Genomic DNA, 24024 nt, shown 5'->3' with positions numbered 1-24024 from the left:
CCCGGGCCTGGGGCTTTCGTTTGATGAGTCACCTGCCGGTGTCGGCAGATGTTTAGGAGCTGCATTTCAAGCTCCTGTTGGCAGGCGGTGCATCCCTAAGTGATCTCACCATGGAGTATGGATGTGTCCAGTGCCCATGCAGCCATCTGTCCAGCTCCCTGTCTCCTCTCAGAATCTGGTTTGCTTTACTGTTTTCCTGTCACATGGTGAGTGTGCATCAGTCAACACCTCCTTGTGTAGGGGGCTGTATAATCTCCATCCTACTCTCTGTCTCTGTGACTTTGACTAATCTCAGTACCTCTTGTAGGTGGAATCACAGCATTTGTCTATTTGTGACTGGCTTATTTCACTCAGCATGATGTCCTCAAGGTTCATCCACGATGTAGCATGTGTCCGAATTTCCTTCCTTTTTAAGGCTGAATCATATTCCACCATATGGATACACCACATTTGTTAATCCATTCATCTGTTGATGGGCACTTGGGTTGCTTCTGCCTTTCAACTATTGTGAATAATGCTGCTGTGAACATGGGTGTACAAATAGCTCTTGAGTTTCTGTGTTCATTTCTTTTGTGTATCTACCCAGAAGTGGAATTGCTGGATCAGGAGGTAATCCTATGTTGAACTTTTCTAAGAACTGCCATACTGTTTTCCACAGTGGCTGCACCATGTTACATTCCCACCAGAAATGCATGAACGTTCCAATTTCTCAGCATCCCATCGAATGCTTGTTAGTTACTGTTCTTATGATAGTAGCCATCCTAATGAGTGTGCAGTGTATCTCATTGTGGTTTTGATTTGCATTTTCCTAATGACTTGTGACGTTGAGCATCTTTTCATGTGTTTGTTGGCCATTTGGATATTTTCTTTGGAGAAATGTCTCTTCAAGTCCTTTGCCCATTTTTCAATTGGGCTGTTTGGGTTTTTCTTGTTGAGTTATAGCCGTTCTTTGTATATTCTGAATATTAATCCCTTATCAGATATGTGATTTGCAAATATTTTCTCCCATTCTGTGGGATGTGTTTTTACTCTCTTGACTGTGTCCTTTGGTGCACAAAAGCATTTAATTTGGGGGACATCCAATTTATCTATTTTTCTTTTTGTTGCCTGTGCTTTTAGTGTCATATCCAAGAAATCATTGCCAAACTCAATGTCAGAGGATTTTCCCCTACGTTTTCTTATAAGCGATGTTAACTTTTAATAGCAGGCCAAAGTAGTAGGTGGGAGAGTAGCTTTGGAAACCAAGAGATTACAAAGTAGAGAAGATTAACCAGACTACTTGAGCAATATTGCCCATCATGTATGCTTGTACATCGTGACTCGTCGTCTACTGTGTGGAATGATATCAAAATAGCTTCTGTTAATTTTTTCCAGCTTCATTGAGATGTAATTGCAACATAACATTGTGTAAGTTTAAGATGTTCAACGTGATGATTTGGTACACGTATAATATTGCAAAATGACTGCCACAGTAAGGTTGGTTAACATCCATCACCTCACATAATTACAGTTCTTTTTTTGTGGTAAAAACATTTAAGATCTACTCTTTTAGTAACTTTTAAGTAGATAATATAGTATTTTCACTATGAAAATGTCTTTCTGAAGTAATATTTTGTGGCTCACTGAAGTCTTTAAGCCCAGCACTCCTCTGGAGGTACACTGTTCAATAGTGTAGCCAGTAGCCACATCTGGCTGCCTACATTAATTAGAATTTCAACGTTAGTTCCTCAGTCACACTGGCCGCATGCTCAGTGCCCAGTGCCACAGGTGCCTGCTGCTGCCATTTTGGATGGTGCAGACAGAGGAGGTTTCCATCGTGGCAGGAAGTCCCTCGGGTCACCCTCCTTCAGGGAACCACACTGCAGGTGGTCGTCCATGTGTGTCCACTCCTCCCTGTGTCTCCTGTCTCTCTGGGCCCAGCACCACCATCTCTCCCTGCCGCGCCGCGGTGGCCTCTAGACTGGCCTCCCTTCTCCGCTCTTCCCCCCGTCTGTCCTCCACATTTGGTCAGTGTGAGGTCTTAAAGGGAAAGACCTGGGACCGCCCCTGCTGCTCCCTCCCATCTCACCACAGCCGCTTGCCTGGGGCCATGCCAGCTCCTTCCAGTGGTAGAACTCAGGACCTTTGCACTGGCTGCCCCGTGGCCTGAGATGTGCACCACCCCCTGCCCAGCCCCTTCTCCTCTCACGGACCCTGCTGTCCCTCGTGGTCACTGTCACAGCTTCTTTTGGCAAGTACTAGGTTAAACCACGGCAGTGCCATTTCAACCTGGTATTTATCGGGCGCCTCGCCGGTCATTGTATCTGGAATAACAGTGAACAAGACAGGAAAGAAATCTCATCCTCCTGGAGTTGATACTTAAGAGAGCTCACAGTTTGCGGGGGTGGTGAGCACCAACGAGGACCCTTGGATGCAGGATATGGGGGTGTACTCCCCACGGATCACAGAGCTCCATACAGATCTGCAGACTGTTTCTCACAGGATCGAGGGACCCTGGGTGGGGGGGGGTGTCATTGATTCCGACACTTTGTGGTAAACTGAGGAAGCAGACTCTCAGAGGTTTGGCAACTTGCCAGAAGGCCTTTGGCTTGCCAGGTCGATGCAGAGCCCTGGTCTTTTGCAAACTGGCAGAGACTGAGGGGTTAAGGTGGTGGAGGGCAGAGGGGTCTCAGGGACAGCACTGTAAGACACCTCCAGCAGGCATGGTCCAGGGAGCGGTGGAGCAGGACAGCTGGGGAGGAGTTTGTTTGAGGCCTGGACCCACAGGCTCTCCGACTTGGATCCATCTGGAGCCACCAGGGCGGTGAGAATGTCCATGCAGGTGCTGCAGGATTGACCTGGGGCTGGACGACAGGGCTGGAGGGTGCAGGAGCCAGAATCAAGGACCCAGGGGTCTGCGGAGAGGGCTGAGGCCGCCCCTCGCCGTGGCGTGTGCGTGGCCGGCTCTGCCACGGACAAGACTGGTTGGGAGAAGCAGGTACAAAGAATAGGGTCCATCCAGGGAGAGACGCCTTGTTTCCTGTTTGGCTGGAACAAACACTGAAGAGCCCGCAGAAAGTGGAGTTCACGGACAGGCTGGCCTTCAGCATGTCTTCAAGGAGGTAACGCCTTGTCTTCAGCTCATGGAAGTTTCAGGCTGAAAAAGTGTCCAGAATTGCTGGTGGGGGGCTTACCTGAGCTTTATTTTAGTTGGAGAAATTGTGTTCAACCAGGCGACAGTGGGGGTATTTCTTCCCTTATCCGTTTGTGTCTTTTGAGTGACTTTCCTCCCCTGAGCTGTTCTGGTGCGTTAGCAACAGCGCCGGGCACATGGGTGTCAGAGACCCTCCTGGAGGGCCTCGGCCGCGCTCACGGCCAGTGGGAGCCAAGATTTATGTGAGGGGCGGGCCCGTGGGAGACATGCCAGGGGCCCTGGAGCAGCATTACTGGAATGTGGGCTGCTCCCCACCCAGGCCAGGGCGCACCATAGACAAGGTTGATTATCGAATGGGAAAAAACAAGACAAGATGGGACCACTTGTTCTTGGAAAACATCATAAGCCCACCTTATTTGGGTTTTTTTGTGAGCCATACTGCAGCCCCAAATCCTACAATTTGTCTCCTAAATGGTTTCCATCCTACGAAACAAGCGACCCTCCTGAGCAGCATAAAGCTGACAGTCCTCAGCCCCCTCTGACCTACCAACAGTAAACGCGGGCCCGTGGACCGGGGCCCGGCAGGTGTTGATCCCTCACACATCTCCTCGGTCAGATCTGCTCACGTGGCCTCCCGAGTCGCCCCCATGCTTCTCCTCCCTCCTTGGTTTATCCACAGGCACACAGACACGCCATGGCACATGAAGAGCCGTGAAACCTTGATGGACCCCATCCTAATGCCATGTTCAGGGCCATCCCTCTCATGAGCTCACTTCCTTCTCCAGGACCGGGGCAGCCGGCTTGTCCATCCAGATTTTTCTTTCACGAGTGCCCAATCCCAGCTCGGTCTCCTCCCCCGCCCCTGTGAGCATCGTCACCGACTCCTGGCAGGCCTCGCTCGCTGGGCCCCGCCACACATACTTGGTGGCGTTGCCACCAGCCGTGGAGTCCAGGAGAGTCCTCCGCAGAGCTCACTGCTCAATGCAGGGCCCAGTGTGGCCACTCTGCTGTCAGCCCTCTCCCCCAGCCCCATGCAGCCCTCTCCCCTGGAGACCCCAGAGGCCCCAGGAAGGCTGCCTGTGCCCATGGCCTCTTTAGGCGACAGCTCATGCCTAGCGCTCTTGTCCCCAGACCACAAGGGCACGTCCCTGCTCCTGCCGAGGACCCTTCGTCCCTTCATGGTGGCAGGAAGTCCCCATGCACAGCCACCCTGGTCATTTGGCAATGGTGGTTCCAACACTGTGTTAAGTAGGATTCTGAGGCCTTTAGCAAGGAAGGGTGTTCTGACGGAGTGACCGTGCTGTCTGGGTGGGGCAGCAGTGTAGGGGACCCCGTTCTGTCACTTTGTATTAGTGACCCTTGGGTATGATCCTCCCACAGTCCCTGGACTTGGGTTATACAGAACATACTGTGGTAAGTGCCAGCTCTCTCCTGAGGCCTCCCTGGCTTCTGTTTCTCCTTTTCATAAGGTCAAATAGCGTGGGGGTCCTTGGCTGTGAGTCCACAGACGGGCTCTCATAGCTTCTGCCATCAGCGTGGAGCCCGGTGTAACTCTAACCAGCACCATCCCAGGCCGAGGGCCCGGGGGGCAGGACTGGCTGCACCCCCAGTTCCTGAATCAGAAATCAACTCGGGGACTGAGAGGCAGCTGCCGGGCACAGGGAGGAAGGAGGGCGGGGAGAACCTGCATTGCCCCTTTCTGTGATCCCCTTACCCGTTGCGGGTGGGGAGCTGTGGACGGTGGCGGGAGCTGGACGGGGTGCTCATGGCAGCACTGGACCCTTCTCAGGGTGTCGGTGCCCATCATATTCGTCTTTTCTTTGAAGTTCATCACCATCCCTTCTCACCAACATGCACGCATTGCCTTGGCTGTAAAGTGACGATACACTTACAGAGTCCCGCTTCTGTCTAACTTACACTTTTTATAACAATTTGGAGGCATCTCAGTTTCTCCTGAAAAAATGGTTTAGAATTTGTTTTAAATAAAATAAGAAAAATACTTAGTTTGAGTTGTGATACACTTCATTTTCAAGTTTTTCAAGTTTATGATGCAAATTTGTCTCCTTTGATCCCAGTGAAATGTTGCAAGAAGGAGATTATAATTTATCTAGAAGGTCAACAAAAAAAATCTTCCCGATTTTTAAAATAATTTTTATAAGTCTTTAGTTGATTAAGAACATCCGGAAATGCTGTGAAGTAAAAACTGTTCAGCACAGAAGGCCCAGGACAGTGTGTGTGTATGTGTGTGTGTCTGAATGTGTGTGTATGTGTGTGTGTCGTGTCTATAAGTGTGTATAAATGTGTGAGCGTGTGATGTGTGTGTGGTGTGTGTGTGATATGGGGTGCGGGAGTGTGCACAGGTGTGCGTGTGCACAGTGTGGCGGCATTTGCACCCAGGAGGGGTGAGGCAGGGTGGCTCTAAGTGTGGTGCACGTGGAGCCCCCGACCCACGTCATCTCGAGTACAGTTGTCCTGTCGACCGAGAGGCCCTCCAGCTGTGATGTGGAATGCTGGGGGTGATTCTGCCGTCGTTGAGGGCTGAAACACCAGCCGTCCTGACCCTTCGCTGTCCAGCCCTTCCAAAATGTGAGTGCAGCCAGAGGGACTGGCAGACGCCCAGGCCGAGCTGGGGAGAGCTCTCTCTCCTCCCAGAGCATACTCCCCTTGGTTCCTTTCGGATTCCTAATGTCGCCCTTCTTCCTTCGTCCCTTTAAGTAAATATATGTAGCTGGGAGCAGAGCATTTCCCCAGTTCCTCCAGAGAGTAGAATGAAGACAATTTCCTCTTGCAAAATAAAGCCTTCCTCTGCATATGCTTGACACATATTGTCTTTTTTACATTGAAGAAAAAAGAATACATTGGATCCCTGCTGTCTGCAAAACCTTCTGGGTAAAAACTGTGTAACAAAATTTATGTTTATGAAGTTGTCATTACTGAGCTGGCTGTTGGAAGCTCTGCTGAAGAATGAGTGTCGAGAGACAAAGACGGTGGTCTCCTCGACGACGAACCCAGGCCACGTTCACCGAGTTTACCTGCAAGGAGACAGTGCTAACGAAATTGGGCGAATCACAAGCTCAACCCCAATAAGCAAACTCCAAGAGAAATCAAAGCAAACCTGATAAAGAGACACCAGTGGCACCTTTGCTTGGTTTTCTTTAAGTTCAGATTGATTCTTTTATTGTAAAAAATAGTTTTAATACTTTAATACTAATGTTCTTTTAATGTTTATTGTTTAATGATTAATACTTTTTATCTAGAGCTAAAAAACCAATGTTGTCTTAAAAATGTATTTAACCAATATGTAAACTTCGAAACCAATGAACCCTGAGTGGATTAGGATGCAATGGTGAGAGCGATTAATATTTATTGAGCAGAGCGCTGGATGGTACCCAGGTGGGCCATTCTCTTCTAGGACGCCAGCGGACCGTGTCGGGCCTCGTGTCTACGCGCTCACCGGTCCACTAGCAGCGTGAAAGATGGGTCTTCTGGGTGTCGGGGAAACGGGAAGCAGCCTGAGCCCAAGGGAGCAGTCAGACTCGACTCGCACTCGCCAGGCCTGGTGTTAGGTCCAAGTGCACAGGCTGCCTGCCTCCTGCTGCACCATCCTGGCTTCACCAACTTAGGCCCGACCACAGACTGTGACCTTAATGAGCACGTTACGCTTCTCCAGTGTTTGAGTAGCCACGATGCTTCTCAAATAGAAAGTGCCGGGAACTTCATGGAATCACACTCTGCATTCCCCTATATCCGTTGTTAGGATTGTCTTGCTCCTGTCTCACCTTCTGTCTGGGTTTTCTTTGTATATGTTATAATTCCTCAACTACTTACATGCTTTTCAGTTTGAGCACTGCACCTAATAGGTCTGTTCACCTGGAACTTAAGATGCTGTTAGCAAAATGAGATTTTTTAAAGAGAGAATTCCATTTTAAATGCACTAGAGGGAGCTTCCTAGATATTGGAGGATTTAAATAAATCCTTTTACCTTCAGTAAAGCCTTTTATAAAGTGACAAAGGATACGCACCCCTTCCCCCTCCCTCCTAACCCCCACAGATCCGTTTTATAAATGCAGATTTTGTGTTTCATGCACCATGAGGTCACACGGATGCTCAGGGGTCACTGAGCAGGAGCCAGCGCCTGCTCTGACGGCCTTTCCCCTGTGTCTCTCTGTCCCTCATAAAAGATCACGTGTGTGGGTTCTGTGCAGCTTCTCGCTACACACACTTCACATAACTAATTATTCTTAATCCTAACACGAAGCAGACAGCAGCAGGCCACATCAGACAACGGATTTGACTTAATAATCCATTACTTCCCTAATTTTAGTGCTGTACATTTTTTAAGCATTAATTTGATTTCCTCCACTGTTAGTTTTGGTTTCAGGATAATTCTGAGATGTCTTCCCTGGATTGTTCCATATTTTAAATACCTTGTCTGGGGAAGACCTAATTAGGCTTCCTCCTGCCCTTTCTCTTTCTCTCACAAACACTAGTCCAAGGGGTGTCACAATGTAACAAAACAAGGAGATTGCACTCGCAGCATGTCGCAGGATCGTGTGGCAGCTCAGGGAGACAGCCATCAGCAGTTGTTGCCCCCCAGATAACTGTCCGCTGGAAGGGAGACCTGCTCTCCCTGGCCAATGCCAGTCACAGCTCCTGATGGCTTCATGTGTCCCAGCCAGACCCTGTGAGAAATCAGTCCAGGTTTCTCCAGAAAACCCACATATAAGTGAGACAGGAGATAAGACTTCAATACTAGTTTCATCATACAGACTAGCCCTTAGAATAAAATAATTGTTGAAAGAGTTTTTAAAACCAGTTTCAAGGGCTAAAAGAAAGTGCCCTAAGCAACCTTAAAAAGGGAAGGTTTTTTTTAAGTCTGTATCCCAGATGAACCCCTCAGTATTTCACTTTGGAAGGACTAGGATTTTCTCTGTGATCTGTATCCAAGAGTCTGAATCACACTCTTTACCCCACACCTAATTCTCCTGAAATTCATGATCCTGGGTCAGAAAGCAGAGCGGTCACCATAGATGCTAAACAGCTGCCTGGCGGCTGGAAGCCAGTGTAGAATATAGTTGGTCAGATTTGGTTCTTCTCCCAGAAGAGTGCTACTCATGGAGCCTGTGGAATAGCGTTTACTGAGCATCTAATACACTCTGTAAGGTGTGAAGGAAGCACCTGTCATCTCACTGGATCCTCGCGAGGACCCTTCTGTACTGTTTCCAGCTGGAGACTTTGCACCCAACAAGGGGTGCTTCCAAGATGGAGGAGTGAGCCACGACAGGTTACCCAGCCTTCTGTCCTGGTCGTGGCATCTTTCACACTTAAAATTAATTCGCAGCAGAGGCTCTGTGCACAGTGTGTCCAGGAGTGGAGGAGGTACCCTACACAAGGTACAGTGTCCGCTGCTGCACGCGCCGCTGGAGGTTCTGGTGAGACCGGCCGAGGAACAGAATGTCACCATGGGATGAGATGAACATCTCTCTTCCTCTATCACTTTCCACGTAGGACTTGACTTTCTTAAGGCAAACTTACGTTTTGAAGAAGCCAAGGTCTGTGCATCATTATTCCTCTAAACCACATGTGGGCATCGAGTGCCAGGGGTCACCAGGGAAGATGAGGAAACAGATCCTGGCACGCGGCTGCTCATGAGGCTGCCACACATGGTGGCCCTGGAGCCGGGGGCACCTCCTCTCTTCCCGATTTCCCCATCTGGAAGCAGGGCAAACTCGTTGGTTTGTTTTGGGCTGTTTTACATTCGTGGGCTCCCTTCGAAACAAGATTGTAGTACTGTGGCCTTGTCAACCATCGGAAACGCTCAACCCGAGGAGGGGCCGTCCGTCGAACCCAGGACTGACGGTGTCTTTTGCTTGAATGGGTTTCTCAGCTGACGTCCTACCGCTGAGCTTCCTGGGGGACGTCGGGCTGTTCTACAAGGGAGATTCCCCTCCTTCCTATAAAGGCCCTGATTTAGACTTGGGGGAACTCATGGTGTTCCCACGCCCAGAAGGATGGCGTTCCTTTTCTGGAAGGACTGCCAGCTTAGTCCCTGTGAGGACACCTGCCGTGCAGCGAGAGCTCAGACTGGCGAGCGCTGGCCCCGCGGCCTCGGGAAGGGCAAGTGTTCCAGCCCCACGCCAGGATGCGGAGGCGGAGGCCGGAAGGCAGAGGACTTGGCAGGCCGCACTGCTGGCCCCGCGGGTGAGCTCAGATCCTGGTCTCCCAGTCTGAGCGACTTATTGCCAGATTCTCAACACTTTGTGCTGAGTCCCCTCATGCGAATATGGCGTCTGGTCCGAATGTGTTCCCAGGCCTCGCAACCATCCCTGCCTGCTTTCTAGCTGCCAGCAGCTGGGAATCCAGCCGCCCTCTCTGAGGTTCTGTGCAGTCACCTCATTGTCCCTCCATCCCTCCCTCCACACAACCCCGCGACGGCCCTCCTGAGCAGAGCCCGCCTCACCCTGCCCTGCTGGGAAAGAGGCACTGGCTGCTCACTTGTCACTCAAATGAGCCGTAGAACCCTAGGACTTTAAAGATGGCAGTAACCTTAGAAACTCCCAGGCTCGTTCTCCTGAGTCTACTGCTGAGGGGAGCAGTGTGACACTTAGGTTGTGGCAGAAGTACAAGGGCCTGGAGCTCTCCTGATGGGCAGCCAGCCTGGGTCTCTCTTCCACGTCCTAGGGGACTTGCCCCTTCTGCCCAGCGTGGTCTGGTTTCAGTGAGCGCGGCCACCTGCTCTGTGTGACCGGGGATAAGCCGTTCAGCCTGGATGAGCCCCTATTTTCTACAGCGGGGGTGGTGACAGTTCCCGCTCTGCCGTGTTCTGGTGACGATAAGAGGGACGCTGCACATAAAATGCTCCCATTTGGGGTTGGGCCTGTGGGCCCCAGCCCGCTGCAGGGCAAGTGCCTGCTCCCAGGCCCACAGCATTTGCTTATGGTCTTGGCAGCCGCGTCTTACCTCTCCCCTGGCCTGTAGGGAGCTTTCGAGCTTGGGATCCCTCCTGTTCATTGTCTGTCTGCTAGAGGGCCCGGCAAACGGAGGGGCAAGAGCCAGTGCTGAATGAGTGATAAGGTTAAGACTTAAACTCGAATAGTATCGTTTCCATGAAACCTGAGTCACCGGACGTAAAATAGATGCTGTCTGTTGGAGGAGGGGTCTCGCGATGAAATGACTAGCCAGTGAGTATAGCCAGGGTGTTCTCACTTTTCTTGACATTTGGAACACTCAATTTTAAAAGACAGAAAACTCTGCATTTAAAGGCCAATATTAAGATGCCTAAAATTAGTCAGTCTAATTTTTTATGTCTCTAAATAAAAAAAATCCTATGCAATTGAAATTAAAGCTTATATGCCACTTTCCTATGATTTAAAATCTTTAAAATGCCACCAAAAAAGAAAACAATGAACAAAGCTTTAGTTTGTTTGGCGAGGGCTTGCTGTTGTTAAGTATCTATCTAGTCATCTGACCGCAATCCTTCAAGCCCAGCTTTCTCGAATTAATGCTAATGAAAGCGCCTCGCCGTGTTTTTCTATATGAACACTGAAATTGCAGCTGCCCGCCAGGCCTGCGGGGGGATGAGTGTAATCATTTCCAATTGGCCGCTTAGCCCAAAGGGAAGCCTGGTGGCAGGAGAGCGGCAGGCCGAGCACGGATTCTCTCGTGTCTGAACTCAGCCCAATTTGTGTTTGTTGCAGGCGCTAAAGAGATTGACATCGCGGCAACACTGGAGCACCTGAGGGACCAGAGACCAGGCATGGTCCAGACAAAGGTACTGTCAGCCGATCCTCGGGGCCCGGGAGGCGTGGGCAGTGTCCGTCTCGATTGCTCTCTTGAGAGGAGAGATGGATGAGGCATGACTGACCGTCCTCCACCCCGTCCTACACAGCCAGGACAGCCGGGCCCCTCCTGGGGGGCACTAGCAATTCCAGTAACCACCCCAACATGTCAACATGAGTAGACGCTTAGGTCTTTGGAACTCTCCATTCTCTAGATTTGGGGAGGAGGAAGAACATTGCATTTTTATAAAAAGAAGTCAGCGATAAACCCCAGCACCCTCCAGGGGAATGTCCTGGATTCACTAAACATTCTACGCAGCCTCCCCTATTTCCGGCTCCCACAACCACAGCTCTGCTGTGTGGTCATCAGGACAGTGGTCGTCAGAATGTCCCCAAGGTGTACGGGGTCCCTGAGCACCCCTAAACAGCTCATGTGCGTACTCACTGAAAGGGCCAAGTTTCCAACAACAGAGGTAAAGACAACAGATTAGTGGTTAGCCTTGGATTAACTAGAACTAGAGATGGGGTTGATATAATGCCCGTTCCTTTGGCTTCAGCAGCTTGCAGGATTGTCACAAGAATCTTAGGTGATTAATGTGCAAGTTCCTTGTAAGTCACGGCACACTTTATGTTTTCTTAGATTTTTTTTATTTAAAATTCGCAATTTTCATTTTGAAGTTATTTTAGACCTGCAAAACACTTGCAGAAATAATACAAATTCCCATGTGCCCTTCATCAGCTTCCCAGTGTTAACACCTCACAGAACCACAGCGCAGTGATGAAGGCTGGGGAGTTGGCATCATGTACAGACCTTCTCAGATCTCGCCCACATCCCCCCAGTGACCTTTCTCTGGAGCAGGGTCCCCTCCGGGGCCACCCACTCGAGGCGTCCAGTCCTCACCTCTCCTCATCCTCTGGGACAGCTCGTGCCTTGAGCACTGGCCGAGTTTGGTTTGGTTTCTGTGGACTGTCTCTTGCTTGGCTTTGTCTGACATTTTCGTGATCGGTTGTGGTTGTGCATCTTGGGCAGGAATGTGCTGGAAGGAGGCACGCAGCCTTGGCATGTGTCCTCTCCGGTGAGGGGAGCTTCAAGCACCCATTCAGGGTGTGTCCGCCAGGGGTCTCCGCTGGTCGGTTATTGGTTTTTCTTGGTAACTAGTCGTGTCCTTGGGGAGAAACCTGAGACTGTTCTCATCTGCGTGCAGTGCTTTATCGTGAGGCTGTCATGAGAAGAAGTGATGCTGTTCCAACAACAAGTGACCCACAGGCTTTTGTCCGTGGAAGGTCCATCCGGCTGGACTGACCATGCCACTGGGTGGTGGCCTTGCCAAGTCCGGAAAGGCAGGGTCAGTTCACTCTCCCTGGACGGTCTGGGCCCCATGTGGCCACCAGCAGGCCCAGACCTTCGGACTCAGATCTGGGACTGGGAGAGCTTTATACCTGGGAATGAAAAGCTAGTTCTGTCTCTGGCCGCATCTTCATTCCACGTTAAGATCCGCAGGAAGTCTTAACTTCAAACTAGCTTCTTCCCTCCTTGCTTCTGGGTACCTCTCAGGCAGGCCTCTTCCACCCCCAGACGGTACAAGGATGCCTAAAACGTGGACTGACTCTAGGAGGGGTCTACGCAAAATCACTGGGAAGGCATATCTTCATGCCAAAACAGAAAGAAATTGCCTAATATATTGTAAAAACCACTCAGCCCTCTTTTGTCTGCATCCTGTTTGCCGAACAAGCCCTTCAGAGCACACGGTTCTGAGGCCCGAAGGGTTGGTCCACAGGCTGTGCCCGAAAGAAAGATGAAGCTACGTTCATTATCATTATGTGTCATGTATTCCCTTATACTCTAATTTTTTAAGCGGCAAAATGACAAAATGTACACACGGTAGCAGTCTTGGCCAGACTATCAGGCTGCTGCCTCCAGGCCACAGAGAGTTTGCCTCACACGGAACGTCCCGTTGGGTGGATTGTCAACAGGAATTGACCCTCTTCCTTGGGTTGGGATGTAAAAGTTGTCTGAAGTATGTACGTAAATTCAGTTCCTGGAATTTCAAGATATAAAGAATCAATTAATACGTAAAAGCTGCTATTCTATCTTAATTTATGACTGCTTTGCCCAACGTTACTCCATGAAACTGAACTTCCTCCTAAAGTTCAATTTTTTAAGAGCTAGAAAATTCCTTGGGCAAAATCGTGCTGTACAATCTGATACTCCTCGTACCAGCCAAGAGGCGCTCATCCACGGTCTGTTCATCTGAACAGATTTAGTCAACTCACGTCATTTGAGCTGAATGCAAGGAAGGCGCGATCAGTCAACGGTGAGCTCCTTGAGACCAGGGCCGAGGATGACGACGGAGCCCCCGATGCCCACCACCCAGCCTGAGAGCAAAACTTCGTCTTTATGTTTAAAAAAAGTCACAGGGACCGGCCCCGTGGTGCAAGCGGTTAAGTGCACACGCTCCACTGTGGCGGCCCAGGGTTCACAGGTTCGGGTCCCGGGCCCACACCGACGCACGGCTTGTCAAGCCATGCTGTGGCGGCGTCCCATATAAAGTGGAGGAAGATGGGCAGGATGTTAGCCCAGGGCCAGTCTTCCTCAGCAAAAAAAGAGGAGGGTTGGCAGATGTTAGCTCAGAGCTGATCTCCTCACAACAAAGAAAAAAAAAAAAAAACAGCAGACTTCCAAAGCTGAGTGACTCCCCTCCGTTAACGTGCGTCTTGTAAACAGACTCCTTCCTTCCTTCCTCCCCCTCAACATGTCTGTGAACAGTGCCTCTTTAACCAACGACTTTAACACCTTCCCTTACTCAAGGAAATCTCCTTTCACTTTGGTCGCTTAGAAATAAAAGCCGCTTGACCAGTGTGTTCAACCACCTGGAGGTTACGATGTCACGTTTGCCCGTGTGGGATTTGCACAGTGCACACGTGGCTCCGTGGGCCACCTTCCTCCACCAGTCTCTGCACGTCTTCCGTTTGGGTTGCTCTGGGGGGAGGCCCCATGCAGCACTGACCAAAGCAGGGGGAGGGCTTCGCGTCTGAGCAGCACACGGGGTCCGCCCCGCTGCCCTCCAATGCGACCCTCTGACCTGCTCTCACACACGTCCCTCACTCGTCACCGCCAGCCTGGGAAGGGCCGTCCCTGTGCAGCGTGGACATGGGGCCGGGACCAGACACTTGGTCAGCCTGAGCCCCACTCGGACATCCTGCCATGGCCACACCTCACGCTGAGGGGCAGGAAAACTAGGGGGGCTGCGGGCCGCCTCCTGCGGGTCTCAGCTTCTATTTCAGCGCAGTTTCTTGTTTAGAACATCTTGGCCCTCCTTCTGCCTTCCTGACTTTGCAAACCCAGCCAGCTCAGACATTGTAAACCAGGCGGTTCCAAGTCCTTCCTGCTCAGATGATGCTCGTCCTAGACTGAGTCTGCCCCAGAGGGTCACTTGTCACCTATTGTATTTTGTTCCTTAAGTGCAGCTAACGCCTGTTATTTTAGTGGTTTCCTTAAAATAAGTTTCTATCACAAAAGGACTTCAAATGCTGGTACTTCTCAGCTTCTGTGCTATTGTCCCCGATTTCTGGGGTTCCCATCTGGCTGTATTAGCTAAGGCGGCGTGACTCAAAATGTGGGTCCGCACACGTTCACCACCCATGATGGGTGAGTAGGTGACACCGGCACTGCCGCTCTGCCGACGCTTTTTGAGATAAAGGAGCAAGACGACTGACAAGTCCCCATTTCATCGCAGCGGGCCCTGAGGGGCACTGCATCCCTCTCAGTGTTCCCCCATCACAGGAAGCCCGCTGTCCTTCAGCTGATGTCTCAGAGCCGCCTCCCCGGGGCAGAGCCCAGCAGTGAGGCCGCTGGTGTCACACCTGACGTCCTCTCCTCTGGACCTCACGGTCAGTGCTGTGACCGTTTACACCACACCAGCTGTCACGTGTCCCACGTCCCCTTTCCACAGCTTGCCCTGCGGACATAGAGTCTAAATGATTATAATCAAGATACAGGTGCAACTTTGCATTCTGGTTTTGTCACTTAACATTGTAGCATAATGTCAGACACTTTCCTATAAAATTATTCACTTCTCTCTGGTACCGTGTGTTTCCAGGGTCTCACCACACAGGTGAGGCTGCAGTGCACATCTCCATGCTTGTCTGCTTTTCATTTGAAGATTATTACTTAGGATAGAGTTCCAGTGGGTCAAAAGATGTAGACAGGCATATGACACATAAAATTAGATTCCCAAAGTCTCCCTTCGCTTTTTTGCATTTCTAAGTCATCTTCAAAGCTTGGTCTACCTGTTGATAAGTCAGTGTTTTGAGAAGAAACAGTCTGGTGTGGCTGTCCATGCAAAACAGACCTGGTTCCCCCCACCACACGTTCCACTGAACAGACTGTTTGCCGAGAGACGGCGACAGGAGGTGACTTTCCAGCGGAACGCCTGTGGGCCGTCCTGGTGACGGCGGGGCCTGAGCACCGGCCCCCCCAGAGGCAGCTTCCCCGTGACTTTGGGGAGAGGAGCCGGAACTGATGACGCCCTCAGAAGGGAAAGCAGCACAAGAAGGTGCTGGACCACCTGAACGTGCCTCCGCAGCGCCTATCCTGATGCAGCGACCGCGCGCAGTGTGGGAAGCACCCTAAGTCCACCTGGTAACTCCTCAACAACAGCTTCTGGAATTCCTGTCAGGAGGCGTCTGACAGAAGCAAGGGCTCCATCCATATTGTACACAGCAGATCATTCCTTCAGCGTCGGGTCAAGGGGATCCTCCAGGAGAAACTGTCTTTTGTCCCAGAGTGAGCATTACATTCTGTTGACTTCCTGCTGTTCTAATTAGAGCTGTTGTCTACGTTTCAGTTACATCCTGGGCATTCGAAGTGGAAATTGATCATCATTTGTGGGTTTGGAGTTACCCGATTTATTGATCAAATTATCAAGAATCTAAGCCACAGGGTTTTCCTTAATCAAAAGTTCTTAACTAGGTGATTGTTTGCATAATTTATTATATTCCGTGGCTTCCCTGGTATCATTGGAAGGTGCCTGTTGGCCAACTTGAGGGTTTTTTAATGCATCATTTCGAGGCAGTTACGTAGATACTGAGGAGTGAGGGAAGAGATGGGTTTTGTTCTTTGTCTGCTAAGGCCTAGGCTGTTAGGGGAGCGAGTAGTCCTGAATACGCCTCATTTCTACCTAATGGTCTTGGCGGGTTTTACATGTGAGGGTGGCGTGTCCCTTCCTGTGTCTGTGAGCGTGTGTGTGCGTGCAGACTCGTGGATGAGATGAGGTGTCCTGACAAGTGGAACAGGGCTGGGCTGGGCTGGATGGTGGGTTGATTTCACAGCAGTGAGGACACTCCTCTTCCACACTTCGGGGGGAGGAAGACCCTGAGTGGGTTTTTCATGGTAACTGTTTTCATGGCGAATCTGCACTCGGCCAGAGTGGCGGCTAGAGCTGAGATGGGCAGAAGCCTGCCCGACTGCTCACCGTCCACCGAGGGGTTCAAGCATTCAGTGCTGGAATCAGAAGGAACGGGTGGGGCGCGTGGAGCCTCACCCGGCCGGTTTCCTGCTCCCTGCTGCTGTTGGCAGCTTCTCCCAGTGATAAAAGATGAGACTCCAATACGAGACGTTCCGGCGAGCGCCAGCCTTGGGTCTTAGCATGTTCTCTCCTTCCCATGGAAATCTGTGACTTTTCTTTTTTTTTTCCTAAACAATTTCTTTCTGCAAAATAACACCCCAGAGCTCACGGCTGGAGTGGAAAAGACACAGCTCCCACTCACACTTTCTCCCCTTTCTTGTCTCCCCAGGAGCAGTTCGAGTTCGCGCTGACGGCGGTGGCCGAGGAGGTGAACGCCATCCTCAAGGCACTCCCCCAGTGAACCGCACGCTCCTGAGGCCGCGGAGCAACCCCTCACCCCGTGAATGTTGTTGGGAATCATGATATGACCTAATTGTGTGTCTTGTAGTGTAACCACCCAGTAATAGGGCCCTTAAAATCCAGTAGTCAGTACAGTTTAGCAGTTAAAATGTATTTTTGTTCAACCAAATAATAATAAAGAGAGATTTATGGAAACATCCAATTACAGGGGGCAACCAGTTCGTCTATTTTCACTTTCTTGAAAAAAAAATTAATTTTCCTTAAAGCACACATTCACATTCTTAATTGCAAACAATGTCGTATTAATGATGCGGTAATCCATGTGTGCAGTATGGTCGCCAAGGAGAGCTGGTTTGTAATCTGTAACTTCCTGAAGGATGGATCAGCTGTGCGGGGAGGGGACCCAGGGAAGCTGGAGAGGCGCTAAATACAGGCTTCCGGGTGTAGAGAACACATTTGGCATTTGTCTTTAGGAGCGTTTATCACTGGGAGGAACCACTGGCTTATTCAGGAGTTAGATCAGCAGACTGTTAACATTCTGCAGCTTTGGAGCAAATAATAAGAAAATGGTTGCAGCATCTCCATTCTGTTCCTATCTGGGCTGCTCGTCACCCTCCCCCGAGCACCGTCGACAGCCCACCTCAACCTTCCATCCCCCAAGGATGGGCAAGAGCCTCCCCAGGGGAAAACGCTTTCCCATCCTGGGAGCACCTGCTTCCGAGGCCAGCCACCTCAGGTGACCCTTAACCTGGGCAAGGTTGTGGGTGAGCAGCAATCATGCAACAGGTTTTTCACTTTAAAATTGCTTACATCCTGCAGAAACAGGAGCAGCTAATGAACGCTCTCCTGCAGGATAACCACAATCAGGGGAATAAATCTGGGCACAGTCACAAGCTCCGTGAGGTACCTGTGTCCCTCAGGGACTGTCCTGGGCCCTGCTGGCATCCAGAGGACCATGGATGCCTCACTCCATTCCTAGAAGGGGACACGCGGGGAGAGCCACAGTTTGTGCTTTATCTGCGTGAGGTCGTAGCAACGGGAAAAAGGCGGGAAATGCTGTGTTGGCACTGGGCCTCCTCCCGGCTCCAGACTCCTGGTCATTCAGGCCGGCTGCGTGTCCGGCAGCACGGAGACACAGCGTCCAGACTTGATGTGGATTTGCCAAAATAAAACTTGAGCATCAGACTTACCACTGCCCCCAGAAACAGAAGAAGCATTTCGTTAAACTCAGAGCGATTATGACTAAGAAGGTGCAGGCAGCTCGTGTGCTGCAGGGTTAGGGGTGAAGACATCTCCAGCGCCTTCTGGGTCCTGCTGTATCGCACACCATCCACTCCGTCCTGAATCCATATGACATCTCAAAAACCAGTAGAATAGGGAGGGTGGCCTGCTGAATGGGGAGACAGGTCCGAAAATGTCTCTTTCAGTGGTCTTGTCATTTGTACCTGTTCTAATGTAGCTACGATTTCCTTCCCGAAGTTGTTTCTCTCTATCTGGAATCTGCATAATTAATAGAGGATAATTTATCTGCACACAGGGAGCATATACCTGCTTGTGATTTCTCACCTCCTATGTTTCAAGAGGAATCCTCCAGTGTGAGCTAGATAAATAGATTTCATTGTGTCAGATTAAACTTTTGATTTCACATTTGAATGGTCTTCATTTGGGGATCCAAGAGCGATTTTTTCCTACCTGTCCTTGTGTTTCCTGAAGGTGTGGGCATTTAGATTGCTAAAACAAAGCGTGAGCATTTCTCAGAACTCGAATTGCGCTGCTATTTTATCTGCGGAGTCGGATGTGTACTAAGGGCCAGAGGTCACTGAGATTTTATTTGCTAAAAAGAGATTAAACATCTCGGGGAAGAGCTGCAGGATTGTCTAGGCTGTAAGTATCGCCTGAACCTTCTTCTCGTGCATGTGTCTGCTGGGTTGGAGACCTGGGGACCCTGCATGCCTGACCTCTTCCTTCCCCAACCTCCAGCGTAGAGGAGGGCGCTCCACCCCCTCATGGAGAAATGGCCGCGGGGATTCCAACCCCAGACAGAGGGAGTGGCACTCTTGGCTGTGATGTGCTCTCCTCTCATCCCCGACCAGTCCATTTCAGCTGGCGATGGCAAGAGGAAGGTCCGTGGAGTCGGCTTATCACAAAATTAGATAATTCCAGAACAGCACCGACTTAGGTGCTTGATGTCCATCAAAATGTTGGTGTTTCCTAAGAAATCAGCCCCTCGGTCTCAGCTGGTGGACGTCCAGTTACATCCTGTTAGCTCAGCCTTCCCTGACTCTCCCTTCCCGATTTGCCTCCTGTTGGAACACCCCTCAAGCATCCACGAAATGTCTGCCTTTCGTATGTTGTAAAAAGTTACTGAAGCTGCACGTGTAACAATGGGTAAAGCTTCTCATGATAAACACGTGTCAGAATTTGCGTATGGCGGACTGAGATGCCGAGTGAAGTTTCCCCTCCCGCCGTGAATATTTAGGAAAGCTGGACAAATGTACTTTAAAAACGTAGTACATGGCCAACCCCTGAAGAAAGACAGAATAAAGGGGGAGCTGAGGTAAGTGTGGGCAGAGTGGTGACTCTGAACCCCACCAGGGCTGGGGACCAGGTTGCAAGCATGTCCACTCCAAGCTAGCATAGACGGCCCCGGGGCAGTGGTGTGCTGGGAAAAGGGTAACAACCAGCTCTCTGAAAAAACAGACACACAGGGATGCACTTAGTTTATTGTGAGATCTGCACACAACCAGCATGTAATAATAACACATACAGTCCTCCATTGTCAAGGCCACGTAGCCAGCTGATTCTCCCAGAATGCTCAGTTTGGTTTCTGTGGAACTCTTGTGTCTGTCGCCAACCTGTGATGGCATTTGGGGAATGACTGTAGCTCCAATATGAATATCGGTTGGTGTGTCACTTACCTTAATAGGTAAGAGGAGACGATGATGACATTGGTGGGAACTGCCCTCGCCCATCAGCGACGTAAGCAACTTCTGTGCCGAGTTGGATCACAGTTTCTGAATACTGGAGGAGCGTCCTCACCTTCTCTGTGCTGTTCATGATGTAAAGCCTGTAAAGACCACACACTTTCCAGTGTAATCCGCATTGTTAACGTCTTCTCCATCACTTACGGAAGTCTAGACAGTCAACAAAACAAAAAATGAAGCCCTGATCTGTCCTATTTGCTGATTTCTGTGATGTAAATACACTGACTATGAATGATTGCAGCGTGGGAAGGGGTGTGCAAGGGCCCACCGTGGTGGAGCATTTCCACCGTGCGGGCACAGGAGACGGAAATGGTTACTAGGGATGAGAGTAAACTGTAGTCAAGATAATTAGGAAGTGATTTGTTCTGAGTATTTATTACCTGTATTAATATAATTTGTCAGTTAATATAATTTAATTTTTAATAGTGGCTATATTTAACAACAAGCTCGTAAACTTCCTAAAAATTTAACAATCTGCTCCTGCAAGTTGGTAGGAACCGGCTGCAGCACGCCCCCACCTCAGAGCCAGACAAGGATGGGAGGATCCTGGAGGACCACCCCCCCCCAACCCAGCTGTCTGGAACAAGAAGTGCTCCAGGAGGGGGCGTGTAGTTCACCCTGCCCTCATGGCACAGGAAGACCACACTGAAAAAGTAGGGTGAAAATTCGATCTGAGCCCAGTGGCACCCTCAGGGCCCCAACATCAGTGAAGGCAAAGCCACCCAGAGTGGACCGTCCACAGCCTCCAGCAAAGATGCCCTGTGAGGATTCGCTCTTAATAAGAAATGGACCACACTGGAGGAGAGTTTTCTGACGCGTGAAGGTGCAGACAATACAGCAACATGAAAAGGCAGTAAACGAGGTTCAGACATTTTAAATGACATGTAAGAAGAAAAAAGAACGAAAAACAGAACAAGTGGATTTGAAAAAGCCCAACAAAACTTCTAGAAATGACACCCAAAGGGAACAACTATTTAGAAATTAGGAAATAGTCACGTGATACAAGCTGCCGTTAAAAACTCCACGTCTGGGTGAAATGGGCGATTGGGAATGGCTGAGAGCTCGAAGAGATAACTGGAGGACAGGGCTGAAGACCACTCATGAAACGGAAGTGTGCAAGGAAATCACGACGTGCAGTGAGGAGAACGAGCAGTGCGGGAGAACACAGGCCTCCATGCCAAGGCCTCCTGAAGAGTCTGTCCTCCACAGGACAGGTGTGCTGGTTTGGTATGTCTCGGCCAGAACGGCTCTGATCTCAGCACCAATCCCAGCACCAGGTTTCAGTCCTGAGTGGACGGCAGGCACCTTTGAAGTTATCATCATCAAGAGGAGACTTCCTTCTCCATTGGTACCAGTGACCCAGGCTGTGCATCCCGCCATGTGCCAGCTCCAGGTCAGCACAGCTCCCAGCCAGGAGGAGGGCTTTCGTCCCCCGATCATATCCAGCGGTCAGTGTGCACCTAGTGTTTACCCTGACTGGGGGGAGGGCATGGAGCGGGCTGTGGCCAGTGGTCCTGAGGGGCTTGAAGATTAATTAGAAAATACAGGGCCGGCCCCGTGGCTTAGCGGTTAAGTGCGCGCGCTCCACTGCTGGCGGCCCGGGTTCGGATCCCAGACACGCACCGACGCACCACGTCTCCGGCCATGCTGAGGCCGCGTCCCACATACAGCAACTAGAAGGATGTGCAGCTATGACATACAACTATCTGCTGGGGCTTTGGGGGAAAAATAACTAAATAAAATTATAAAAAAAAAAAAAAAGAAAATACAGACATTTGGGAGGCTAAAGAGAGCAATATGTGAAGTCACCTGGGCCTGAATCTTCAGCAGGTGCGTACGAGCTCATCAATGAAGCAAGGAGGGGACGATGAGGGTGAGGTACATCACCCACTTTACAGGAGGCGGGGTGGGCGCTGGATCTCAGAGCAAACACGGGCAGGTGGTGTGACAGCACGCAGGCTCTGAATTCATCCTGATGCTCTGCCAAGGCGCCAAGATGACCCACTGCTTCTCCACATCTTCTCCCTGGGCACAGAGTGTGCCTTGGGGTGGGGTTCTAACTATTCACCATTTCAATATGCGGCTTAATCGTCAAGCAATTCAGGGATGCATTTTTAGGAAATTGTTGCTTGAGTGTAGGGTAAAAGAAATAGCAGTTAGATGCTATGTTACAAAAAGAAAATAAAAGATCTACATGTTGCAATTCTATGACCTATGCAATCAAGAAGTGCACAATGCTTCTCTATATTGAGACCATAAATCTGCGTTCTCAGAGCATTGGAAGCAAGTTCATTGGAATTCCTTCAAAATTCACATGAGTGTGCTCACACACACACTCCTGCTGGTAGAGAGTCTCATTAAAAACGCCCACCCCTCCTGGGAGTGCTGAACCCTCGAGTGTGAGGATGTTGGCAGCCATGGTCCCTGGGCTAGCCCACACCTGACTAAGAGTCTGACCCTGTTGTTGTCATGCTCAACTCTGCTCTCATTCCTCCAACACCCCCGACGTGCGCGTGCACGCGCGCGCACACACACACACACACACACACACACACACACACATAATCAGCTACAAACTGACACCGGGAAGGAAGTACCTTCCCAAACTGCAAACCTGCCTCCGGTGTGATCTCATGGCTGGCTGAAGGAGGGGGTCAGTGCTGGTACAAAACGTTCCACCCTCCTCTGAAGTCCCCCAGGTCCTGGGAAGCCAGCCAGCCCTCTCCGCAGAGACGGTCCACTTGCCGCCTCGGCCTGTCAGCTGCTTAGGTCCTGTGGCTGTGGCGCTGGGCTCACGTCGTGTCCCTTGCTGCTCTGACCGTGGCTGGGAGGAGCACCTGCCTCTGCAGTGTCCGAAGTCAACACCGCAGGTCAAGTGCTCGTCCCCAAACCCGTGAACACCAGGCCCCAGCTGAGGTGCAGGTACAAGTCCCCCAGGCTGGGCCCTGTGGTTAGAGGTGATGCTGTTAATACAGTTTACTGCGTGGAGTAAATAGGACGGGTCTAGGAAGCGTCATTTTTTTTTACAAAATTAACTTCATACTTTTAGAAAGCTGGTGTGATGCCGTCTGCCCTCTCAGCTGTCTCCTTTCTCTTGCCCCTGCTTTCGAATGTGTGCATGAAACCGCCAAATTCATCCCATGGGGAATGGACAGCAATGTTACATGTAATCTGTGTTGTGTGCTTTATTAATCAAGTAGAACGCTAATAAAAAACCTTCATAATTAGTGGAATAGGCATTAATTCAAAGATGTTTATTGAAATAGAAAATTAGAATTTGATTATACCTTTGTTCCGAAACAATGGCTGCTCTGTTTTATTCTGGGTGTTGGTTTAGAAACTCGTCTTAGATGAACCATATGGTGAACACCATTTGCCTTTTCAGTTGAGGTGACAAATATCACCATGGTTGTTGTGGACCTGAAGTGGCTTCTCTGCGTTGGACGCTCTAAGAGACCGGGATCGGGCTCCTCCCCGGGCAAGAGGCATGTGGCCAGGGCGGTGTTGCCCTGCTGGCCTCTGTGGGCCGTGTCCGGGGATGGGCAGGCCGAGAGGGAGAAGGCCGCCGAGTTCTTCCGGCTCTTCATGGGGCCACAGGATTGTCCCAGGGCGGGAAGGGCGCAGGCGAGGGTGCTGCTGCCCTGGCACGCCCACCTGCAGGCCAGTCACCTCTTACGTGGCAGCTGTCGGCTTGGGGGCGACACTGAACGGCAGGCGGGCGGGCACCTCGGGCCTCGGCGGATCTGCTGGAGACTGGTCAGTGGCCTTGAAGCTTCCAGGGTCCAAGGTGCACCTTCTCGGGAGATGCCAGGGCTCATGGGTTTGCTTCTGGCTCTGAAAGAAGCCTGGGTCTCCAGAGAGGCCGGTCCTCGGGATAAAAAGAGACAGGATGGAATGGCGTGAGGGCACAGGCACCTCTGTCAGCTCCACCGTCTTGTCTGCATTTGACTCGCAAGGCCCTGCCGGGCTCACCATCTGTCTTCTCGCTTCCTCTTCAGGGAGGTCTCTGTGCAAGCACGGTCACTCTCTCTGTCTCTGTCTGTCTCTCTCTCTCTGTCTGTGTCTGTCTGTCTGTCTCTCTCTCTCTGTCTCTGTCTGTTTTTCTCTCCCCTCCCTCCTGGGGCATCTACTTTGAAGGAGCAACATATACATAAGTCTCATGGTTTCTATTTTTCAAAAAGTAAGCCCATGGGGGCCTGCCCAGGGTTCACAGGTTCGGATCCCGGGCACGCCCCGATGCACCACTTATCAAGCCATGCTGT

At 50.7% G+C, this 24024-nt stretch overlaps 1 protein-coding gene across 2 annotated transcripts in view; it reads left to right on the top strand.

The window, feature by feature from the left end:
* The window catches only part of PTPRN2 (protein tyrosine phosphatase receptor type N2), a 915358-nt gene extending 897833 nt beyond the window's left edge, over positions 1 to 17525 (top strand). For both annotated transcript variants that reach the window (XM_087433803.1, XM_087433800.1), the window contains 2 exons: positions 10831 to 10904; positions 16708 to 17525. In XM_087433803.1, the coding sequence (XP_087289929.1) occupies positions 10831 to 10904; positions 16708 to 16779 (146 nt within the window). In that variant the 3' untranslated portion in view covers positions 16780 to 17525. The remainder of the gene's footprint in view (positions 1 to 10830; positions 10905 to 16707) is intronic.
* The last annotated feature ends 6499 nt before the right edge of the window (positions 17526 to 24024 follow it).

Source organism: Ceratotherium simum, chromosome 1 (genome assembly GCF_057802395.1).
Source record: "Ceratotherium simum simum isolate JZ-2026a chromosome 1, ASM5780239v1, whole genome shotgun sequence".
NCBI lineage: Eukaryota > Metazoa > Chordata > Mammalia > Perissodactyla > Rhinocerotidae > Ceratotherium > Ceratotherium simum.
The sequence above is the reverse complement of the archived record's forward strand: the minus strand, read 5'-3'. Positions and strand labels throughout refer to the sequence as shown.